General features: G+C 42.1%; 1 protein-coding gene and 1 long non-coding RNA gene across 5 annotated transcripts; both read left to right on the top strand.

Moving 5' to 3' along the window:
- The first annotated feature begins 14,901 nt into the window (after positions 1–14,901).
- Positions 14,902–16,123, top strand: LOC307039575. 2 transcript variants are annotated; one of them, XR_013808263.1, is made up of 4 exons: positions 14,902–15,406; positions 15,536–15,668; positions 15,770–15,844; positions 16,013–16,123. It is a non-coding gene; the product is annotated as an uncharacterized lncRNA (long non-coding RNA). The 2 variants fall into 2 exon arrangements; XR_013808264.1 differs by having other exon boundaries at positions 15,536–15,844.
- A 128-nt stretch (positions 16,124–16,251) lies between these two features.
- Positions 16,252–21,022, top strand: LOC307039552 (uncharacterized protein). 3 transcript variants are annotated; one of them, XM_079681694.1, is made up of 12 exons: positions 16,252–16,479; positions 16,559–16,737; positions 17,327–17,420; positions 17,502–17,737; positions 17,955–18,069; positions 18,471–18,588; positions 18,669–18,760; positions 19,190–19,307; positions 19,405–19,506; positions 19,605–19,778; positions 20,244–20,420; positions 20,648–21,022. In XM_079681694.1, the coding sequence occupies exons 1-12, from the start codon at positions 16,402–16,404 to the stop codon at positions 20,920–20,922; spliced, it is 1,758 nt and encodes a 585-aa protein (XP_079537820.1). In that variant the 5' UTR covers positions 16,252–16,401; the 3' UTR covers positions 20,923–21,022. The 3 variants fall into 3 exon arrangements, with proteins under 3 accessions (XP_079537820.1, XP_079537821.1, XP_079537822.1); XM_079681695.1 differs by having other exon boundaries at positions 20,622–20,760; XM_079681696.1 differs by lacking the exons at positions 16,252–16,479; positions 16,559–16,737 and adding an exon at positions 16,738–16,867 and having other exon boundaries at positions 20,648–21,021.
- Positions 21,023–21,625: the final 603 nt, after the last annotated feature.

Below are 21,625 nucleotides of genomic sequence, written 5' to 3'. Positions count from 1 at the left end.
ATGCCTTGTTCTATATGTAATGACAGCTCTCATTCTGCTTTCATACACTGTCGAGAGAACAGACTTTGCTTCCTGTGTCACTTACCTGGCCACCCAAGACGTGACTGCCCAGAGGGGAGACGTCCTCCTCACTACAACCAGCAGGGAAACTGAATGATCTGCGCAAGAGGGAGGATAGTGCAGATTATGTGAGTGAGCCTCCCACCTTGGGTATGAAAGACATTGATGATTGTGAAACATTGTATGACACCTACAGCAGCATGGTGCCATCAAATAAGACACTGATTGTACAAAGGCTTCAAAGACTCCCGCAGACTGATAGTCTATTCCACACGGCTGTGACCACCGATAATGGACATGCTCTCAAAGCATTAGTGGACAGTGGATCTATGGCATGTACAATTAGTGAGGCAGCTGACAGAAGACTTTCACAATCTATCCCTAACATGGAAAGGAAATCAGCTGAAGACTTTGTCATAGTTGGTTGTGGTGGTCACCTTGTTACTCCATCTGCCATGTATGATCTTACTGCATCAGTTTATGGCTATAAGGTAATAATTCCTGTTCTAGTTGTGCCAGGCCAGACTGATGAAATGATTCTGGACAGCAATGCCATCAAGTGGCTCATTTCGCAGATGAAAAAAACTGTAAGTTGCCAAAATATCACATCTCCTGTGACAAGTGTTCAGAATGATAGTTTGCCCAAGTTGATGTCTCTGCTGTCCTCCTCAGATGGATGCAAAGGTGGAGCTGTGACTAACAAAATTGGCACGGCAAAACTGAAAAGATGTGTAATTCTGCAGCCAATGTCTGAAAGTTTGGTGTGGGCGAAAGTACCTGAGTCTGATGTCTCTGCAGTAGGGAGTACAGTCATCATTGAGCCCACCCAGTCAAAAGCCAGACCTGCACAAATTGTGGTGGGGAGGGTTGTCTGGTCCTTATGGGGAAATGGCTGGGTTCCTGTCAAAATTGTAAACCCCACTGAAAAGCCACTCACCCTTAAAAAGAATGCAAAGGTTGCTGATGTGTCCCCCTGTCTTTCAGTGCAGGATTTACCAGATCCAGTTCACGTCCAATCCAGTGCACAGTACACACACAGCCCGTCGCCTGAGCCAAGGTCAGAGGAGGAGATGTCCTGCATCTTGAGTGACATGGGTTTGCAGGATTTGGACCTCTCATCTTGTGAGGTCTCTCTCGAGTGGAAAGATAAGCTGATGAAAATCATTGAGCAGTATGAATCAACATTTTCGGAGCACAAAATGGACTGTGGCGAGGCAGTGGGTTTTGTGCACAGAATACACCTGGTTGATGACAAGCCCTTCAGACTTCCATACAGGCGGGTTCCGCCATGCCACTATGACAAGCTACGGACTGCTCTGAATGACATGGAGGAATTAGGGATCATTCGCAAATCTCAGAGTGAATACTCATCACCCCTTGTCCTCGTTGTCAAACCAAATGGTGACCTTCGCCTCTGCAATGACTTCAGGTGGTTGAACGCAAAAACAGTAAAAGATGCACATCCATTGCCCCATCAGACTGATGCCCTTGCTGCGCTTGGTGGAAATGTGTTCTTTTCCACAATGGACCTCACGTCAAGGTTCTACAATGTCGGGCTGCATGAAGATGACAGAAAATATACGGCGTTCTCCTCCCCATTCGGTCTTCATGAATACAACAGGATGCCCCAGGGCTTGTCGAACAGCCCTGCCACTTTCATGCGAATGATGATGTCCATCTTTGGGGATGAGAACTTCACAAGTCTGCTATGCTACATGGATGACCTCATGGTCTATGCTCCATCTGAACAGGTTGCACTTGAGCGTCTACAGATGGTTTTCTCACGTCTTGCTGCCAACAACTTAAAGCTGTCCCCTAAGAAGTGCTATTTTCTACGCAGGTCAGTCAAATTTCTGGGACACATTATTTGTGAGGATGGTGTTAAAACCGACCCGAGTAAAGTGGAGGTTATAAATGATATGCAGGAAGCTGACTTGATGGAGCAAGATGGGCAAACACCGTGTGCTAAGAAAATCCGGTCTTTCTTAGGGATGGTTCTCTATTACCACCATTTCATTGAGGGATGTCTGCCAAAGCTAAGCCGCTGTTCAACCTTGTGTCTGAGCCTGCCACACCACACAAAAGAGGGAGAGGCCACAAACTAAAGTCTAAAAAATGCTATGTCAGACTCTCTCCAACAGACTGGAATGCTGAGTGCAAAGAAGCATTTGGAACATTGAAGTATGAGCTGGTGCACAGTGTCACTTTAGCACATCCAGATTTTAACGCTCCATTCATTCTTGCAGTTGATGCCTCCTTTGATGGCATAGGGGCCGTCCTTTCACAGTTGCCTCCTGATGGAAAGATGGCCAGACCTGTAGCATTTGCTAGCAAGACACTTTCCCACTCTCAGCTGAACTATCCAGCACATCGAATTGAGTTTCTCGCTCTTAAATGGGCAGTTTGTGACAAATTTAGCCATTGGCTAAAAGGGCGACTCTTCACGGTCTGGACAGATAATAACCCATTGACATACATCTTGACTAAGCCTAGGTTGGATGCTTGTGAGCAGAGGAGGGTTTCAAAGCTCGCAGCATACAGTTTTGACCTGAACTATATCCCTGGTCCAAAGAATGTGGTCGCTGATGCATTAAGTAGAGAGCCATTTGTCCAGTCGTGCATGAGCCACCGTCTTGTGACTGAACCTTATGCGTTTTTACTGAACCACATGTCTGGGATGGTGGATAGAACAATGCAGGATGCATTTAGGTGTACTAATAACTGCCAGGTGGTTGTTGATCAGTATGAGGAAGTCGTCACCCAGTCTCCTTCTCAGGGGTCCCTGTCATCACATGACGTCTCAGCACTGTTAGATGCACACGACACTGGAGGTGTCGGCCAAGTGAGAGGAACAGGACCAGCTGTTTTTCAGGTTCCTGGTGTCGACCAGACTTCCTCTCTACCGAAGAGTGAACTTGTTAATCTCCAAGAACAGGATGATGTTATAGGCAGGGCTCTCTATTACATCCAGCGCCGCAGGAGACCCACAAGACGTGAGCGTGCTGCTGAGTCTCGCTGAGTGGCAAAACTGCTAAGACACTTGCCCAAACTCTCCATCAAGGATGGCATTTTGTGCAAGGTAAAGAAAGACAGACGAATGAACACGACGATCCACCAAATTGTGGTTCCAGACTCCCTTAAGGCCCAAGTCCTCAATGGCATACATGGCTCAGCTGGTCATCAGGGACAGGCCCGCACACTTTCTCTTGCCAGGCAGAGATTATTTTGGATAAGAATGGAACGTGACATCATCAATCATGGGAGGAATTGCTACCGATGTGTGGTTGGAAAAACACCTGAGCCTAACGACCGTACTCCTCTTGAAAGCATTTGCACCTCTGAACCGATGGAACTAGTCTGTATTGATTTCTGGACTGCTGAACAGACTGACAAAAAGTGTGTGGATGTTTTGGTAGTCACAGATCATTTTACTAAAATGTCTCATGCATTCCCGTGTAAAAATCAGTAAGCTAAACAGGTCGCTCGTCAACTTTGGAATGACTTTTTCTGCATACAGTTGCAAGAAAAAGTATGTGAACCCTTTGGAACTACCTGGATTTTTGCATAAATTGGTCATAAAATGTGTTCTGATCTTCATCTAAGTCACAACAATAGACAAACACAGTCTGCTTAAGCTAAAACCACACAAACAATTATATGTTTTTATGTTTTTATTGAACACACCATGTAAACATTCACAGTGCAGGGTGGAAAAAGTATGTGAACCCTTGGATTTAATAACTGGTTGACCCTCCTTTGGCAGCAATAACCTCAACCAAACGTTTCCTATAGTTGCATATCAGACCTGCACAACGCTCAGGAGGAATTTTGGACCATTCCTCTTTACAAAACTGTTTCAGTTCAGCAATATTCTTGGGATGTCTGGTGTGAATCGCTTTCATGAGGTCATGCCACAGCATCTCAATTGGGTTGAGGTCAGGACTCTGACTGGGCCACTCCAGAAGGCGTATTTTCTTCTGTTGAAGCCATTCTGTTGTTGATTTACTTCTGTGCTTTGGGTCGTTGTCCTGTTGCATCACCCATCTTCTGTTGAGCTTCAATTGGTGGACAGATGGCCTTAAGTTCTCCAGCAAAATGTCTTGATAAACTTGAGAATTCATTTTTCCGTGGATGATGGCAATCTGTCCAGGCCCTGAGGCAGCAAAGCAGCCCCAAACCATGATGCTCCCTCCACCATACTTCACAGTTGGGATGAGGTTTTGATGTTGGTGTGCTGTGCCTTTTTTTCTCCACACATAGCGTTGTGTGTTCCTTCCAAACAACTCAACTTTGGTTTCATCTGTCCACAGAATATGAACATCCAGGTGCTCTTTTGCAAACTTCAAACGTGGAGCAATGTTTTTTCTGGACAGCAGTGGCTTCTTCCATTTTATGACCAACTTATGCAGAACTCCAGGTAATTCCAAAGGGTTCACATACTTTTTCTTGCAACTGTATATGGTTTCCCCAAACGCATCCATTCAGATCAAGTAGCCAATTTTGAGAGTCAACTCATTAAAGAGCTCATGGAGGTAGCTGGCGTCCAGAAGTCACACACCACCCCTTACCATCCTATGGGGAATGGAGTTGTCGAGCGGTACAACAGAACACTTGGGGGCATGATAAGGGCCCTGCCTCCACATTCCAAGGCCAGGTGGCTACAAATGCTCCAAATGCTGACATTCTGTTACAATTGCACTGAGCATGAGACAACAGGCTTTGCACCTTTCTTTCTCATGTTTGGGAGGATCCCACATCTGCCAGTTGATGTTGTGTTCCAGCATCCCCTCTCTAGCAGTGCTGTTGTTGACCATTGTGAGTTTGATTCCCGCTTGAAACGTGACCTGGCTGAAGCTGCTCACATTGCCCGGCAGAACAGTCGGACTGAACAGGCGCGTCAGGTAAAGAACTACAACTGCAAAGCAAAAGGGTCACCTCTCACTATTGGTGACAGAGTCTTGCTTGCAAATCGTGGTGAGAGAGGGAAAAGAAAGATTGCAGACAGATGGGTTTCCACAGTTTATGAAGTGATATCTGTGAAGCCAGGAATCAATGTGTACTGCATTAGAGACCCTGTGACGTCAAAGGAAAAAGTTGTTCACAGGAATCTCCTGCTTCCTGTGAGTTTTCTCCCCGTGGGAGGTGATGAAGATCTTGAGTCAAGCTGCTCTTCTGTCGCTGGAAGTGGACAAAGTGACCCAGTGGTTTCTCTTGCTGTACAGAACAGTGAGACCTCTGTGTCGCCTGTCAGCGCAACTTACATGATGCCGTTTAGCCAATATAATAATAAAGGGCGGTGCCGGCTGTCAGCGAACCGATCCGGCCTTTCTGTGCGACTATCACTCAAATGCGGGACATAGTCTCAATGTGTGGGACGCGGGACAAATAATAAAAATGCTTGAGCTACGTTTTTATTACTGTGAAATCTGCCTATTATGTTTTCGTCATTAATACAACAAACACACACTTGCAACTGATAACACTGGCAATGATTTTAGATGTATTAGACTATTAAAAAAGGAAATCATGCTTCAAATAAGTGGGGGTACGGCGTATCCCCGCGTCCAACGCCCACTACACCACTGGTTAAAAGGACCGGATCGATAAGCGCTATCGATAAAAGTTAAAACCTTAACGATACCCATCCCTGTCAGTTTTACACACATTCTGAGGCCGCCGTGCCTATGTTTTATTTTCACTGCTAATTTATGCTTATGTTCTATTAGTGCATTAAAAAATCATTAAAATCATTAATGAAGTTTCAGCTCAGATCCCACGCTTAATATGTCTCCCCCTGGCCCACCTACATTTCTCCAGGCCCACCCACACAATAATTCCTGGCTACGCCACTGGTCTTCCCCAGCCCACTGCTTGTTATTAGCTACAGGCTAGCTGGTTAGCTGCACAGCAAAAGTTTGTTTTCTTTTTCTTCTTTTGTACTGCTCTCTTACTTCCAAGTTTCCAATTTCCGCTGCCACCATGTTTCATTCTTGCCCCTCATATTACAAGAATGGACGGTTGAAGCACTTTTAGCTGCTTACACTTAATTAACACAATTAAACTTTTACATAGAACGTAGCATAACATTTACACCCTGGCTTCATCTGCATGCCTGCTCCGGTGTGTGTTCCCCTCAACAGGGTCCGTGTGGAAACATATAACAACTATTGTAACACTAGTAGCGACAGCGCACATTTGACAGCAAATAAGTGAGACTTAAAATCAACACATTTTAAACCGCATGAAAAACCAATAGTTAATTTATTTAGGGATACTTACCTCCATCGTACTCTGACGATTAACAGAACAGAACTGCTACCCCGGAAACAGGATGTAACGCGTCATCTGTGAAGCTCCGCCCACGTTGAGCTCCCGCTCACATTAAGCTATTGCGCACTGCATAGAGAACCGCAGTGACGCGTCATAAAACCCGGAAGTAAACTTCTTCCGGTTCCTTCTTGAAAAACCAATGCAATTTCTCCATAGGATTTTGGAAAATAGCTCGAAATAAGGTCTGTGGTTGACACACATTTAAGAGAGGGATCACGTTTTGTTCAGCCGGATAATCTCCACATGTCAACCCTACTTTTATAATTTTTGAATCATAAATCTAGTCGCTAGAAGCAAAATGCTAACGCTATGCTATAGACGAACTACAAGCCAGTACAGCAGCAGGGTCGCACGACTTCAACGTCACCCCAACTTAAGATCGTTTCAACTGACTTGCACTGAAAATGCACTTTGAACACTTTAAATATATTAACATTTTAAACTGTATACCCCGGTTATCTAGGCTCTTTTTGTTTTGTTTAATGTGTACCACGTTTATCTAGGCCCTTTTTGTTTTGTTTTATGTATACATGTCACACTGTGGGAAACGATATTTCGATATTTCTGGATGTATAACACATGTAGAATTTTTGACAATAAAGCTGACTTTGACTTTCGCGCGCTTGCATATTTTAACAAAGCTTTTCATTTTAGCCACACTGAATTGAACTAGAAGTCATGGCTGTGTCAATTACCAGTCTGATATCGTTTTACAAAGATGACAAGAGTGTAGATAGGAGAGAACCACTACAAGTCAGGACACGTAAAACAGTGCTGCCTAGATGAATGTGTGCTTACCGGTGTTGTCAGGGCTAGCATGAGGGACAAGGTTTATAGTGTCGGTGAGTAGTGATAGCAAGAGTACCGTTAACCTAGAGTTAATTTATTCACATACATTCCCATCAACAAATCCATTTTATGTGTCACATGAAATCTTTATTAGGCAAGGCAAGGCAAGTTTATTTATATAGCACTTTTCAACACAAGGCAATTCAAAGTGCTTTACAAAAAATGAAAGACATTAAGAAAATGGCATTTAAAATCAGTCATTAAAAAGAAAAGCCAATCAAACATTAAAAGAAAAAATACATGGATAAAAGTTACAGTGCAGTCTAAGATATGAATAGTTCAATTAAAAGCAGCGACAAAAAGAAAAGTCTTCAGCCTGGATTTAAAAGTAGTAAGAGTTGCAGCGGACCTGCAGGTTTCTGGGAGTTTGTTCCAGATATTTGGAGCATAATAACTGAACGCTGCTTCTCCATGTTTAGTTCTGACTCTGGGGACAGAAAGCTGACCAGTCCCTGAAGACCTGAGAGATCTGGATGGTTCATAATTTAGCAGGAGATCAGAAATGTATTTTGGGCCTAAACCATTCAGTTCTTCATAAACCAGCAGCAGTATTTTGAAATCTATTCTTTGACACATTATTTTATTTTTATTATTTCGTGATGACTTTTAATCTGGGGGGAACTAGTTTTGGCAGGGGGAGGGGAATGTTGGGTTCTCCTATGTTTGAGACCCCTGTTTGTGGGCGTGGTATTGTAATGGGGGATAGTCAGGGTACGCCAGGGTTCACTTTGGCCAGTAGGGATGTAGCCCCTTCTTTTAGCCCCTCTGTAGGCATTTTACATGAGCCTCGTTATGCAAGCACTGCTATTCCTAGCCCTGATGCCCTTGCTACTGAGATTGCTAATCAGATGGGAGATGTACTTCAGCAGGTTAGTCACAAAGTAGTACAGAACATTATGACTCAACTAAGCCCATCTCTTAGTGCCCCTCTGACCAATACTGCCACCTCACCAGTAAATGTTGACATTTCGACTTCAAACGTGCTTGGTGCCTCTCACGTGCAGCTTGTATCCCACAGAAAGCTAAAAGATCCCCCATGCTTTAAAGGAGACAGCTCTGATTTCACTTCAGTCAGAGAGTGGGAGGAACTCATGAGGGATTTCATTAGGAAAAACAACCTGAGACCTGAGGAACAGGCTGAGGAGATCCTTACCCATCTAAGAGGCAAAGCAAAAGACGTGGTCAGGTTTGGTACCAGAAACAGTGACATAGACATCACACGTGAACCTGAAGCTATCTATGGTCTCCTAAGAAAGCACTTTGACTCTGCACCATGCTCACAGCTCCCTTTAGCAGACTTTTACACCACACTGCCTGGGAAAGGTGAGGATGCATTTGACTACTGGCTCAGGCTGCACCGTGCTGTGGACCTTGCCATTGAGCGTCTTAGAGAGCAGGGCAAGACGCTTGATAGTCCTGGCACAGAAGTAACTCGAATGTTCATAAGGAACTGTCCCTCCCCTGAGCTTTCTATGACATTTCGGTCCAAGACGATGGACAAATGGACTGCTCATGAAGTTCAGGACATCTTAGATGAGTATCACTCAGTGAAGACATCCAGGATGAGTAAGGTAACTGAAGAGAAGGTAAGGGTGAACACACAGCACACTACCCCTATGCCACACATGCCACCTACCGGGGAACAGGGTGCACCACAAGCACACGCCACAGACTCTGCTACCCTGGAACACCTTATTGGCATGCTGGAGAAGGTGCTTCTGCAGAGGCCTGTTCAGTCGAGTCCAGCCAGACAGTCTGGCCCAAGACGTCCCAGGATTGAAGGGCTGCATGACACGCCTTGCTCTGTTTGTCATGACGTTGCTCACTCTACTTTCAACCACTGTCGTGACCACAGACTCTGTTTTCAGTGCCACTCACCAAACGATTCTAGGCTTACTTGTCCTGGTCCTGTGCCGCCTGCGGCTCCCCCACAGTCGGAAAACTAATGGGTCCGCACTTCAGGGAAGACAGTGTGGATCATGATAGTGACCCTCCCAGCTGTGACAGTTATGACTTGGAGTCTTTGTATGAATCTCTTTGTTCCTTTGCACCGTCTGGAAAGACTGTCATTTTCCAAATGACGCAGAAATTTCAGAAATCCGACAGCTTGCCTTGTTCTACACAAATGTTAGTGCTGCAAGTGGAGTTCCACTGAAAACCATGATTGATAGTGGCTCTATGTCATGCTCTCTGAGCGAAGCTGCAGTTGCACGCCTCTTGCAGCAATGCCCTGATTTGAAGAGAAGTCCTGCTGATGACATTGTTGTTGTTGGTGCTGGTGGTCACCATATCTACCCAACAGCAGTCTATGATTTGGAGGTGACAATCTATGGGTTCAAGTTGCTCATCCCAACATTTGTCATCCATGGACAAACAGACGACATGATTGTTGGTAGTAGTGCTATCAAGATTCTCATACATCTGATGAAAAAGTCTGACGATTATTGGAGACTTCTGGCTACACCAGTTGACATTGCAGATGATGATTGTTGCCAATTTTTGTCCCTGCTCTCCAACTCTGAGAAATGGCGTGGGGGACCCCTGCCTGACAAGATCGGCATAGTGAAGTTGAGGCAGAGTGTTACTCTTGAACCACTTTGTGAACACCTTGTCTGGGGATAATTGCCCGAATCAGCACCTTTGTCAGTGGGGAGCACAGTGATTGTTGAAACGACTAACTCAATATCAAGGCCCAGAAATGTGTTGGTTGGCCGTGTAGTCACACCTCTGTGGGGTGTGTTGGAGATTTGGAGGATGTTGAAAACCAACCTCGTCTCCGCGTGTCGTTTGATAAGCTGGGTGAATTCGGGAGAAGGAAAGGATTAAGAAACACCAGAATACAAGTTAAACAATAATCTTGCTTTAATGATATACAGTAACAACCCAAAATACACATACAAACACAAAGACAAAGGAAGTACTTCCTGCTCTACTCCTGTCCTACCCTCCTGGTCAGCCTGAAGAAAAAAAGAGTGTGAACCCCGGGAAAACACAGTGTTTCATACTAAAAACACAGGAGGGGGTGTGTGCGGGCTTTCCCCCCGAGGTCATCTTATTGGCAGAGACCAAGACATGGCCTGTCGTACCCAATCAGTGCGACACAGCAGAAGAAACCCCGTTCACATCTTGTAGCCAGCCCCCACCCCTTTTATGGCCCTTTGTCCCTGGGTCCATCTTCCCCCCTTCAGGTTACCACACACAAGTTAAAAGTATGTTTTAAGATATAGTTGTTATAGTTGGCTAAATATACGTAATACATGTTAATTACTTTCATATCAATAATAACGAGGAACACGTTACCTATGCTCTTAAGCAGTATTAGTGATGCTTTTCAAATAGTCAAACTTCACACCGGCCCAATACAGAGAACACACTCATTTGTCTTACAGCCTTTCCATTTGTTTGAGCTATTGTTCACATCTTTACTTCAAATAAAAGGTTTCACATTGTATATTTCCAGCTTCCTTTACACATACTGTTATTATTAATACAAAGTAACCAACCACACACCTCTTATTGAAAACAAGTCGATTTCCCTGACAATTGATATGCTGAAACTCCTCGGAATGCGCTCCCTCCCCCACCTCTCTCGTCCCTGTCATAAAAACTGCTTCCATTTCATATAGAGTAATAAAAGATGTTTAAGCTAATTTCTCCACAATGTTTGTAGCCATTTAGTACCCACACATGAAAGAATAAGAACAGAGGTATAGTTGACCAGTAATCATGTAGCACTTATATTTACTTCAATGAAAACACCCACACATCTGCTTCAAGCCTGTGTAAGCGCACCCTTCTTTTACGAGGGAAACATTCCAGCGTCTTGGCCCTCTTCCCAAATAAGGGTGTCCCCTGCTCCCATCTCTCTCTAAACACACAGACTTCACCTCAATATATTGGGGGAGGGAAAGGATACATTGTCCCTTCAAATTTAACACACATGAACATATATAAGGTGACACCAAAATGAATATACCAGATTTAACTTTCCTGTCATACCCCGTTACTTTAATACTTCAAATAATTCAAATAATCCTTCAATTTCCCCCTTTTGGTCTCGCATTAACGAGACCAACACACATAAGACATTTGAAACAAAACTACTGTCCTTCTTTAATACTGTGTCTGTCCCCCTTCATTAAACCTTTGGGAACAGAAAACAACCTCCAATGACAGTTAAGAAAGACCAAACTATGTTAAAAAATTGTGTCCTTGTTTGCCGAATCATCATACTCGTCCTCTCCCTCCGCATATGCCAACAAGGGCATTTGGTACAGTGGGGGAGGAGCAGCTTTTCCTTCAATGGTGGAAATGATAAGTTTGACACACAAGGAGCGGATGCATGGCACACAACAACAACCACATGTTATTAAAATGGCCACAAAAGTAGCTACAGAAATAAAGAGAGACATTATTAAACCTTTCCATTGACCAAACATGTTAGCGAACCACTCCTCTAAGAAATTTTGTACCCCTGATTGTTCATGCATAGTTTTAGATAGGGTGCGAAGGCCTTCCAAAGCCCTTGTGACGGAACCGTCTGGAGCCGTGTTATTGGGAATAAATGTGCAGCACATCTCCCCAAACATTGCACAAACTCCACCCTTCTCTGCAAGAAGCATATCCAACGCCATCCTATTTTGCACAGCCATAAGGGATGTTGGACCCAATTGTTCAGCCAGGCCCTCTACCGCGTCCCTAGTGAGATTGGCCAATCGGAGTATGTTGTAATGTACATAGTTAATCCTTTCTACATTTTTGATAGGGGTCACAGGGAAGAAGGCAGAGATAATTGGCAAACTTTCAAACCCTGCAGCTATTTGATCAGCTAGTTTGTAGTCGTTAGGGACCCCTCGTGGGATTCCGATGGAATCGATGTAGGTGGGAGAGTCGACAGATAAATCGAAGGAGCCCGGGGCGTGGCGTTTGGACAGCGCGTGTCTCCTACGTCGAGTGATTAGGTTGGTATTAAGTGTGTCTTTAGGGTCCGTGAGCCCCAGTTTTTTGCCTAATAACATTAGGGGTGCCTGGAGGCGCACCATAGCACACAATCCTACAGATAGTTCGGGAATACGGGTGAACAGGCGGTGACCCCCACAATAATAGTAGAGCCCAGCTCTGGCCCAATGTCCTATATTAGTGCTAGACAGGGTGAGGTTACACCAATCCGGAGAGACATTTCCTAGGTCAAAACGTGGGGATTTCTGAACCATGGAAAAACATGTGTACCCACCGGCGCCTTTGTCAGGCGTAAATGGGCCTGTCCTAGTGTCATTATCAATTGGAGGGAAAACTTTGGCTAGGGTGGTACAGTTAGGAGGGCTGGCCATCCTAGTCAGTTGTAACATACAGTTGTACCCCCAGGTATCTGTGGGAAACAGGGGCGCAGGGTCAGTGGCTAATTGCGGGCGGGCCGTAGCACAGGCTAGACAATCCCCGGCCATTTGTTCTTGGGCTGTTTGGGCAACCCATTTTAACCATAGGTTGTCATCTGTGTATCCTGTGGCCATTTGGATGACGTCTAGAGGTTGAAGTTGGCTATAATCCCCCGTGCATTTATCCGTACATGTAATTTTAGACAGGTATTTAATATTAGATGCTGCCCGAGGAAGGTTTCGTTCCACCTTAGGTTTAACTTTAATTTCGAAGAGGCCTTGTGGCGAACCCCCCCCTGCATGTACCGCGAGGACATAAAGTCCAGCGTCGGAGAGCACTACATTTTTTAGCGTTATGCGTACGGGATTACAAAACCTGACAACGCATGGGACGTTTGGGTTTCTCCTAATCACTTTCATTCTATGTTTGAGGGATCTAACGATTTCCGCCGATCGGTAAGGTGGCATGTATCCCCAGTCATCAGGACCCGAATTTGCTAGGACACCGGACCAGGACTCGCAGGTGCACCCGTATGTGTATGTGACGGACACAGCAGGGTCGCCTTTGGTCCTGTATGTACTGCCTCTGTAAATGTAAGGAGCACCTTTAACCGTATCTGTGACGGTTTTGTTACATACCGCAGGGGCTAAGCAGACATATTTGGCTAGGTAGGAATAGGTACGGTCGAGGCTTCTGCAGGGGGCAATTTTGCACAAGTCGAGTTGTATTATTCCATCACTACCTGCATGGAGAGTGAAGGTTTGTCTAGGAGACATTGGGGTAACTACTGTCTCATAATGGCCCCGTTTGACTCTAGTTACGGATTCATTTGGCGGAGGAGTGGAGTCTGGGTGGTCAATGGAATCACATAAGATTAAAATAATGGTAACAATCACAGTAGAAACCAGGGCTAATCCTGCCAACCATTTCCAGTTACCATACATAGTTATACTGTGAGCTCCAACCCTTCTAGTGTCAGTATACGTCTATTCTAACCCCCAAGTTATTAAAAAAAAAATGCGGTGAACCACTGGGTCACTCAACCATGATTTTAAAGGTTACAATGTACATACAGCAGGGCGAACAAGTAGATTATTACTCCTAACACTAGTAGTGACCAACAGGTTATCAGGAAATTCAGGGCTCCTTCAGACATTTTCTATTGTTCTCTGAGAGGTTTTGGTCCCTGTGTCAGTATCACATGAGGTAAAAAGAAAGACAAATCCCTTAAATATAGATTTTTTTTTTTTTAGAAAACAACTCCCTAAATTTGGGTTTATAAATGGAGTCTTCTTATAGGTTAATAAATGACTTTAACCTGTGGATTAAGATACCACTTCCCTCAAAAAATGGGTTATTAAAAGAACTTTACACTGTGGGTTAAGATACCACTTCCCTCAAAAAATGGGTTATTAAAAGAACTTTAAACTGTGGGTTAAGATACCACTTCCCTCAAAAAATGGGTTATTAAAAGAGCAGCCTGTCCTCCTACAAAAAACGACCAAATAGGTCGATTGTTTAAGCAGTGTTGATCACGATATTACGACCCATAGCCACGTAGCTTTCCCATTATTCATTTCTAGCAGCAGTTTATTACAACCTTTTGTCACGTTTTGTCACGATCGTAATCCCGTGAACTTTAACCTTGCGCATCAATAAAAGTGCGACGAGCCAAGAAGATGAAGATGAAGATGAAGATGAAGAAGAAGATGAAGAAGAAGAAGGATTATTAAAGAGCGTCAGAGCTTTACAAGTGGTAAATCTGATTTCTGTATTTCATTTGATTTGTTTACGCTTTTAATTAATCCTGTCGTTTTTCTACTAATCATGTTTAACCACGATATTTCAGTTTTACGTTTTAGGGCTGGCCCGTGGCATAGGCAGTATAGGCGAATGCATGTTGTTAGCAATAGCATGGCTGTAAAGGTTAGCGCTTAGCGCTTAGCTTATATGCGCTAACGGATATGTATTGCAATATAAGAAGGTTCATCTACAACAAGTTGTAGGGAGAGTTTTCTCCTTCGCACAAAAGGAGCTAAAATCTTGCCTAAAAACAAAACCCTTGGTAGCACGTGACATAACACATAACAATGGCAAAAGTATGTATATTCAGCTAACCAGACCAGGACATGATATGAACGTAAACAATGCGAAAGGAAATGGCACTTTAATAATAATAATAATAATAGTTGACATTTACATGGCGCTTTTTATAATGCACACACTTTTTCTTTCTTCGAAATGTCACCTAACATGTTGCATTAATGATAGTTAGGGTAAGTTCAACACTTGAATATCATCAGGTCATAGTTGTTTTACTACTTTAAACATTCGCTAATTCAACTTAAGTTTTGTGAAAGCATCACATCTAGTTAAAAAGAGAAATATATTTCCCTGTAATTACTGATTTACCTGGGACTTGATTGATTTTGGTGCCTGTAGTTTTATTTTGGCGAATGCTTATTTATGAAGCAACAATTAAATTACATGGTAGCACAGCTAATCTGAGTTCATCTGTTTGTTTTTTTTCAGGTCATCTATCAATTCAATTATATGAAGTAGCCTATTATCATAAAAAAATCAACGGTTCTTTTCAGAGCCATATTCATCTTCCTACTCTCTTTCACCCCTCTCGTTTTCTTGTCTTTTGTTTTGTTTTTCTCCCTCCCTGTATGTCAGTTCATCCTTTGTTTGTTGTTGCCCTTTTTATCCTCACTTAAAAATGTCATCCAAGCAACTGAATGAATGGCTAGAGATAGGGAATGCCCTCGCAGATGAGTTGGCAAATAAGGCAAGTACAACATTATCCAAAAATGTATTATAACATTTACTCAAATGATAACAGACACACACATTACAAAGATGTGTGTGCAACAATTAAGGGAAATATATAATCTCTTTTATATATTTATATATTAAGATACCAAAGAAACCAAAGAAACCGAAGATACAGAAGATACCAAAGAAAATAACGCAAGGATCAAATGTTTCCTGGAGGAAGAGGGACCTGGATGGGAACATTATAGCCCAACATTGGAATAAGAATCGATCTGGTCTGTAAAATATAATCTAGTTCTAGTGTTTCATTAAGTTTTAATGTCGTTGGTCGGTCCTCAATAATGTTTCCCATATCATCGTACTTTGTTTTATGCAGTTAAACCTTCCAGCTCTCAGAAGTCCCCAGAGGTCGAGGAGACACATGAGATTCCTCTACAGGTCCCAAGTCTTGGTATGCACAATGAATTCTTAAATTATCCTTCAACTTGAAATGTAGGTAATTGTTTGTAGTATGTAATAGCTTTGTTCATGATACATTGTAAAGTGAAAAGCCATGTATGGAATATCTTTTTTAAATTCAACTAAATTCCATGATTTGTTTTATATTTTGTTATTTTAGATCAACATCTTCAGACACTGAGAAACCTGTTGGGTTCTCTCACTGTCCCTGCATCATCAGAAGAAACACCCACTGCATCAACATGGACCCAAAGACAGTTGAAACGTGAACAAAAATTCTTCAATGGTTTGTTGCCACCAGAAGACGATCAAGCAGAAATACAGGATTACTATTATACTTTTGTCCTACATTGCATAGATAGCTGTCAAATTGCACATTTATATTTGTTCTCAGGTCCATACAACGTTCGTCTGCCTTCTGTGTGCTGCCCAATTTGTTCCGCCAAATGGTCCCCGAGCATAGGTGACTTGCTGGGATACAAATACTGGCCAGCAACCGACAGCTGCAAAATTATTTTTAAGTTTGATGTGTTCACATCATTCGAGCAAATGAAATTGGCCAGCCCAGCATTATCCCAGCAAGTATTTATAAAAATGCTTGAACATCGATCGTTTTCCACAGGAAGGGTAAGAATAAAATGTGGTTTTCAAGATTTTTGAATACCAAACTTTTAATTAACCAAATGAATACCATTCTTTTTTCCAGACAGGCAGAATCTGTAGCGATATGTTCCACAGAGTCTTTCGGGAGTTTGCCTTCTGTAATTACAGACAAGAAGATCTATGCCTGGTGGAGCCCTTTAAATGCCCAGCATGCACACCTGACATGCTGGCTATTGCTGTAGATGGCAATAGAAAGCATTATCGCTTCAAGAAGTCCAGAGGGTCAGTGAAATCATATTCTCATTTTAGTTGTTGTTTTATTGACTAAGCTGAATGTCTTTGCTGAAATGTCTAACTTTCCCCAACTCTGCAATTTCTTTTTCCAAAGTTTGTAGACCATCAGAAAACAATGGTTGGTTTGAAATTACACATAATTATATAAATCCAATTCATAAACATTATTATATATGACGCCTGTAAAGTTAACTCAACTTTAAAATGTTAAATGGTTGACGTTAGTTGGATATGTTGGAGCTAAGAACCAGTTTTGGATATAATCGCTTCATGAAAAATGTATTAAATTGCCCAGGAACCTTTTTCTATGCCTTCCTCTGCCCTATTCCATGCCCATCAATATAAAGGATGTACTTTTATTTTTACCTTTTTACAAGAAGTCAGTAAACTTTTCACTAATGTTAAATAATGGTGGCAAAAGACTTTACACAGAATTACAGATCAAATTCACAAAGACCTTTTCCACATTTATGAAAATGTTATGGCAAAAGCAAATTGGCCACTTTAAATAGAGGACACAATCAAACTTATGTATGTATGATAATGTTGCTTACAATGTCTTTCTCGAATTTCGCAGGACAGATGAACCGTCTCTATTTGATGGACTGTTCATTGCCCAGGACAGTAAAGTGTCTGCCTTTGTCGACAAAATCAGGAGCCAGATGACGATTGTAAGAATCTACTCAATCCCTTAACCCTTTATTTATTTTTCTTAGCACAGGGTTAAATGTAACAGATTGTGTCTATTTCAGAAAAGTGGTCGTGATGTTTGTGGACCGGCAACATTCACAGCTTGCAGAGAAACCTCACACAAGTCCAGGGCCAAGGTGGATGAGGAAGGACTGCAAATAGCTGTGTGCAGACATGGCATCTTACTACAAGGCCTAAATCACTACCGTGGTGAAATATATGCCTACCCAATGTTCCTGCAGAAGGAGCTGGCTGAAGTTGCGAATGCAACATTCTTTTGTATGGATGTTGCCTGCAGGTAGTTATAACTATTGCAAAATTGGAAGTGTTTGTGGGAAACGTGTTATCTATTTAATTCTTGCACATCCAGTAGATGTAAAGCAAAAAAAACATTCATTTGGATAAATGCTGATGTTGGTTACAAGGATTGTACTGGTAATTTTAAGGACCTGGTTTATCTTTTTACTATTATGCCATCATGCAACTGGAAAAGCTCATTGATTTTGTCATTACAGGTACTGGCCTTATTTGGAGAAGATGGCAGCAAAGTTGCCTGAGCTCCAACCACTTACAGAGATGAAACCTTTTCTCTCTGTAATGCACGCCAAGGCCCACACAGGCAAATGCGAGGTACAGTATGCAAGTTAAACATTTGTGTCACTAGATTCAAATGTTTTAGAAATTGTAGTGCACATAAGAATATCATGTAGTATATTCTATTCAAGCCTGTGGAATAATTGTAATAGTTACAAATGTTGACAAAATTGTTACAAAACAGACTGTCACAAGGATAGGCTTCCAAAACCCATTATGTTTATTTTAGTAAATATATCCGAACTGTAGAAATAATGAATGAATAGAGCTTCAAATAACTGCAGTTGTGACATTGTAGTTCAAAGCATAATTCAATATCAGAACATTTTAACTTTCTGAAATTGCTCCTGACACTGATGATAACTAAAGATGTACAGTACAATAAATTATAATATTGAACTAAATAGCTAGATCTCATTGTTTATGATTCTGAGCAGGTGAAGTGGGGTGGCAGAAGCCAGGAAGGTGCTGGAAATACTGTCGGCGAGGAAGTGGAACAGGTTAACAGCTTCCTCTCAAGGGCAGCTCTGACAACAAAACACATGACCAAATCAGGTTGGTAGAGGAAAACAAATAGTTTTAAGTAGTGCCACATTGTAAAGCTCATATGAATTTTCATGTTTTTGTGTTTACAGCTAGAGCAGATATGATAACCGTGCTGGCTATGCAATGGAACCACAGGAAGGTGGAGAATCTCCACAAGACACTCTCAAAGAGATTTGTCAAAGTAAGACGTCCATGCTGCATTTCAAAATGTATATTAAGACTATCCGAGTTTGTTGTTGTAGTAATTTAACACCATCCTTAGCTACATGTTGTTGAATTGAATGTATTCTGCAATCATTTCATTATGATGGTGCTGCCATGGCACACTGTTCTGCCAAGAGAGTCTCTGTTCTGTTTGTTTTTAATAAAGCACTATAGGTTGATTCATCTGAATTTCTGGATAATAATAATAATAATAATAATGTTAATCCTGCTTGATCTTGAAAAAAAAGGGACACTAAGGTGATACTTGCCAACCTTGAAGAGAAGGTGTTTAGCATTTCATGTTGTTGTCTGGTCAGTTAATGTGCATAAAGGAATTCAGTAAAAAACAACCTTCTCAACCAACTGGAACTCATATTCACTTTTTCCTTTTAAACATTCTAACCAGACTACACAGAGAGCACAAACTGAAGTGGACAATCTTGAGAGTCTCAAGCAAGAGCTGAACATCTCCCTGGAGGACACGGAGCAGTGGGTGTTGGAGGTCAAGCAATGGGCAGCCACTGGTATGTTATATGATCACTGTGGTATAGATTTGGTTCCATATTTCCAAACATTTGGCTTCATGTTTTATGATTACACCTTGTTGTTTCTGTTTTCAAGAGAAACATGGAGCCCAGAGTAGCCAAGAGGAGCTCCAGAGAGAAATAGATGAAATTATTTATTCCCTCCGAAGAAAGAAACACGACCTCTATCGACAAAATGGTATTTATTATTACGTTATCTAGAAACAATATTTGTTTCTTGTTGTTGTTGTTTGTATTATTAATATTAGTTTATTTGTATTTTGTTTTACTTTACAGACAGCAACCAAACAAGGCAACGCAAACGGAGAAGACTGACAGAGCTCAAGAAGAAACTCAGAGAGAGGATACTGCAGTACAACACCATTGATGCCTGTTCAGAGAAAGTTGACACAGAAGCAGCATGCGGTCTGTCTGAGGATGTCATTCTGCCCTGGGAGGCGCAAGGAGATGGTAAGAAACAACTTGTTTTTGTTTGCCCTAGATATTCCATAAATTCAGTTGAAGTACTAGAATACAATCACCAATGTAACACAGAGCTATCAACATAGGTGTCACAAATCATCATGATCACAACAAATCATTTTAAAATAATTATATTGAAAGGTCTGTATGATGTTGCCCTATCAAGTCTTAATAGTCTAGTCTCACTGGGACAGGCATATCTATGGAAACAGTAAAACCCTTCCTGACCACCCTGAACTGCATACTAATGTTGAATCTCAAGACATACTGAATGTAATTCTGCCAACATAGACAGAATTGAAAAAATTCAGCAAGCGGCGAGGTTGAATTTTTTTTTACCAGATTTTAAGGTTTTGGTCAATTTAATTAAAAAAGATTGAATACAAACTGATATTATTTGTTTTATTAGCCTTACCATTGTGGTTGTTATATTTTGTGTTTTTTCCATTATAGTGGTGAACCTGCGCACAAAGAGGCGACTTTTTGACCAGGTTATGCTGGTCAGGCGTATGGAAGAGGAGAAAGTCATCATTGTGAAGGAGATGACCCAGCATTGTCAAAATCTGAGGCAGGCACTGGACAAACTGGACCGCCTCCTTCATCAGACAAAAGACGACATCAGGAACCAAAGTATGTTCCACAAATACCGATTTATAATATTTGCCACTGCCCCCCTCCCAGTGTCAAATGTCTATCACTGAATAGCATCTGTAATGATTGCATTTTTTCTGAATCACAAATCTTTTTAGCTGATATACAGCCTCGGAGTTAAACATTCAAATTGCTTATATGGAACCAACATCAATGCTAATTAAAAGTTGCCTTACATAGACTGTCATTTTGTCTTTTTATTTTAGTTTCTCCAAGCGATATAACAGAAGAGGGATACAGGGGACTGCACTGCTGTATTTTACACCATCAATATCTTCTGGAGCAGAAACTGAGCAGAGTCACCAGCACCTACAGCTGTATTGGCTCGGACTCGTCTTTTCTCATGATGGAGGAAGACATTGAAGACGGTAATGAGGACGACGAACAGGACGGTGATGAGGACGGTGATGAGGACAACGAACAAGACGGTGATGAGGACGGTGATGAGGACAACGAACAAGACGGTGATGAGGAAAACTAACAGGACGGTGATAAGGACAACAAACAGGACAACGAACAGGACTTAACAAGTCTATTGTGTTATATGCATGTCAACGTATTAAAACGAGTATTACGATTGAATGGCTTGTTTATTACCTTTTTTTTTATATGATCCTGCTTTGCATTTACTATGTCTGGTATTCAAGTAAATGCCATTAGCAGTTATCAGTCACCTTCAGATCCGAGTTACCTCGAGGGCCAGAGGTTCCCCACCCCTGGTATAAGGTTTTGGTGATCACCCTTATTATCATCATGTCATTTAATCATGATCTGTTTAATTAGCCAATGCTTACATCCAAAGAATGTGTCTAGACTTTACTCCTACAGACACACACTAACAATACAAATTGAGCTAAGTAATACACTCACGAGCCACTTAATTAGGTACACCTTGCTAGGATGGGTTGGACCCCCATCTGCTTTCAGAACTGCGTTAAGTCTTCATGGCATAGATTAAACAAGGTACTGGAAGCATTCCTCAGAGATTTCACTCAATATTGACCTGATCGCATCACACAGTTGCTGCAGATTTGTCGGCTGCACATCCATGACGCAAATCTCTCGTTCACCATATCCCAATGGTGCACTGTAGGATTTGGATCTGATGACTGTGGACTGTGACATTTGAGTAAAATTCATTGTCATGTTCAAGAAACCAGTTGGAGAATATTTGAGCTTTGTGA

The sequence above is a fragment of the Notothenia rossii genome (genome assembly GCF_949606895.1).
Source record: "Notothenia rossii genome assembly, chromosome: 1".
NCBI classification, from domain to species: Eukaryota; Metazoa; Chordata; class Actinopteri; order Perciformes; family Nototheniidae; genus Notothenia; species Notothenia rossii.
The sequence above is the reverse complement of the archived record's forward strand: the minus strand, read 5'-3'. Positions and strand labels throughout refer to the sequence as shown.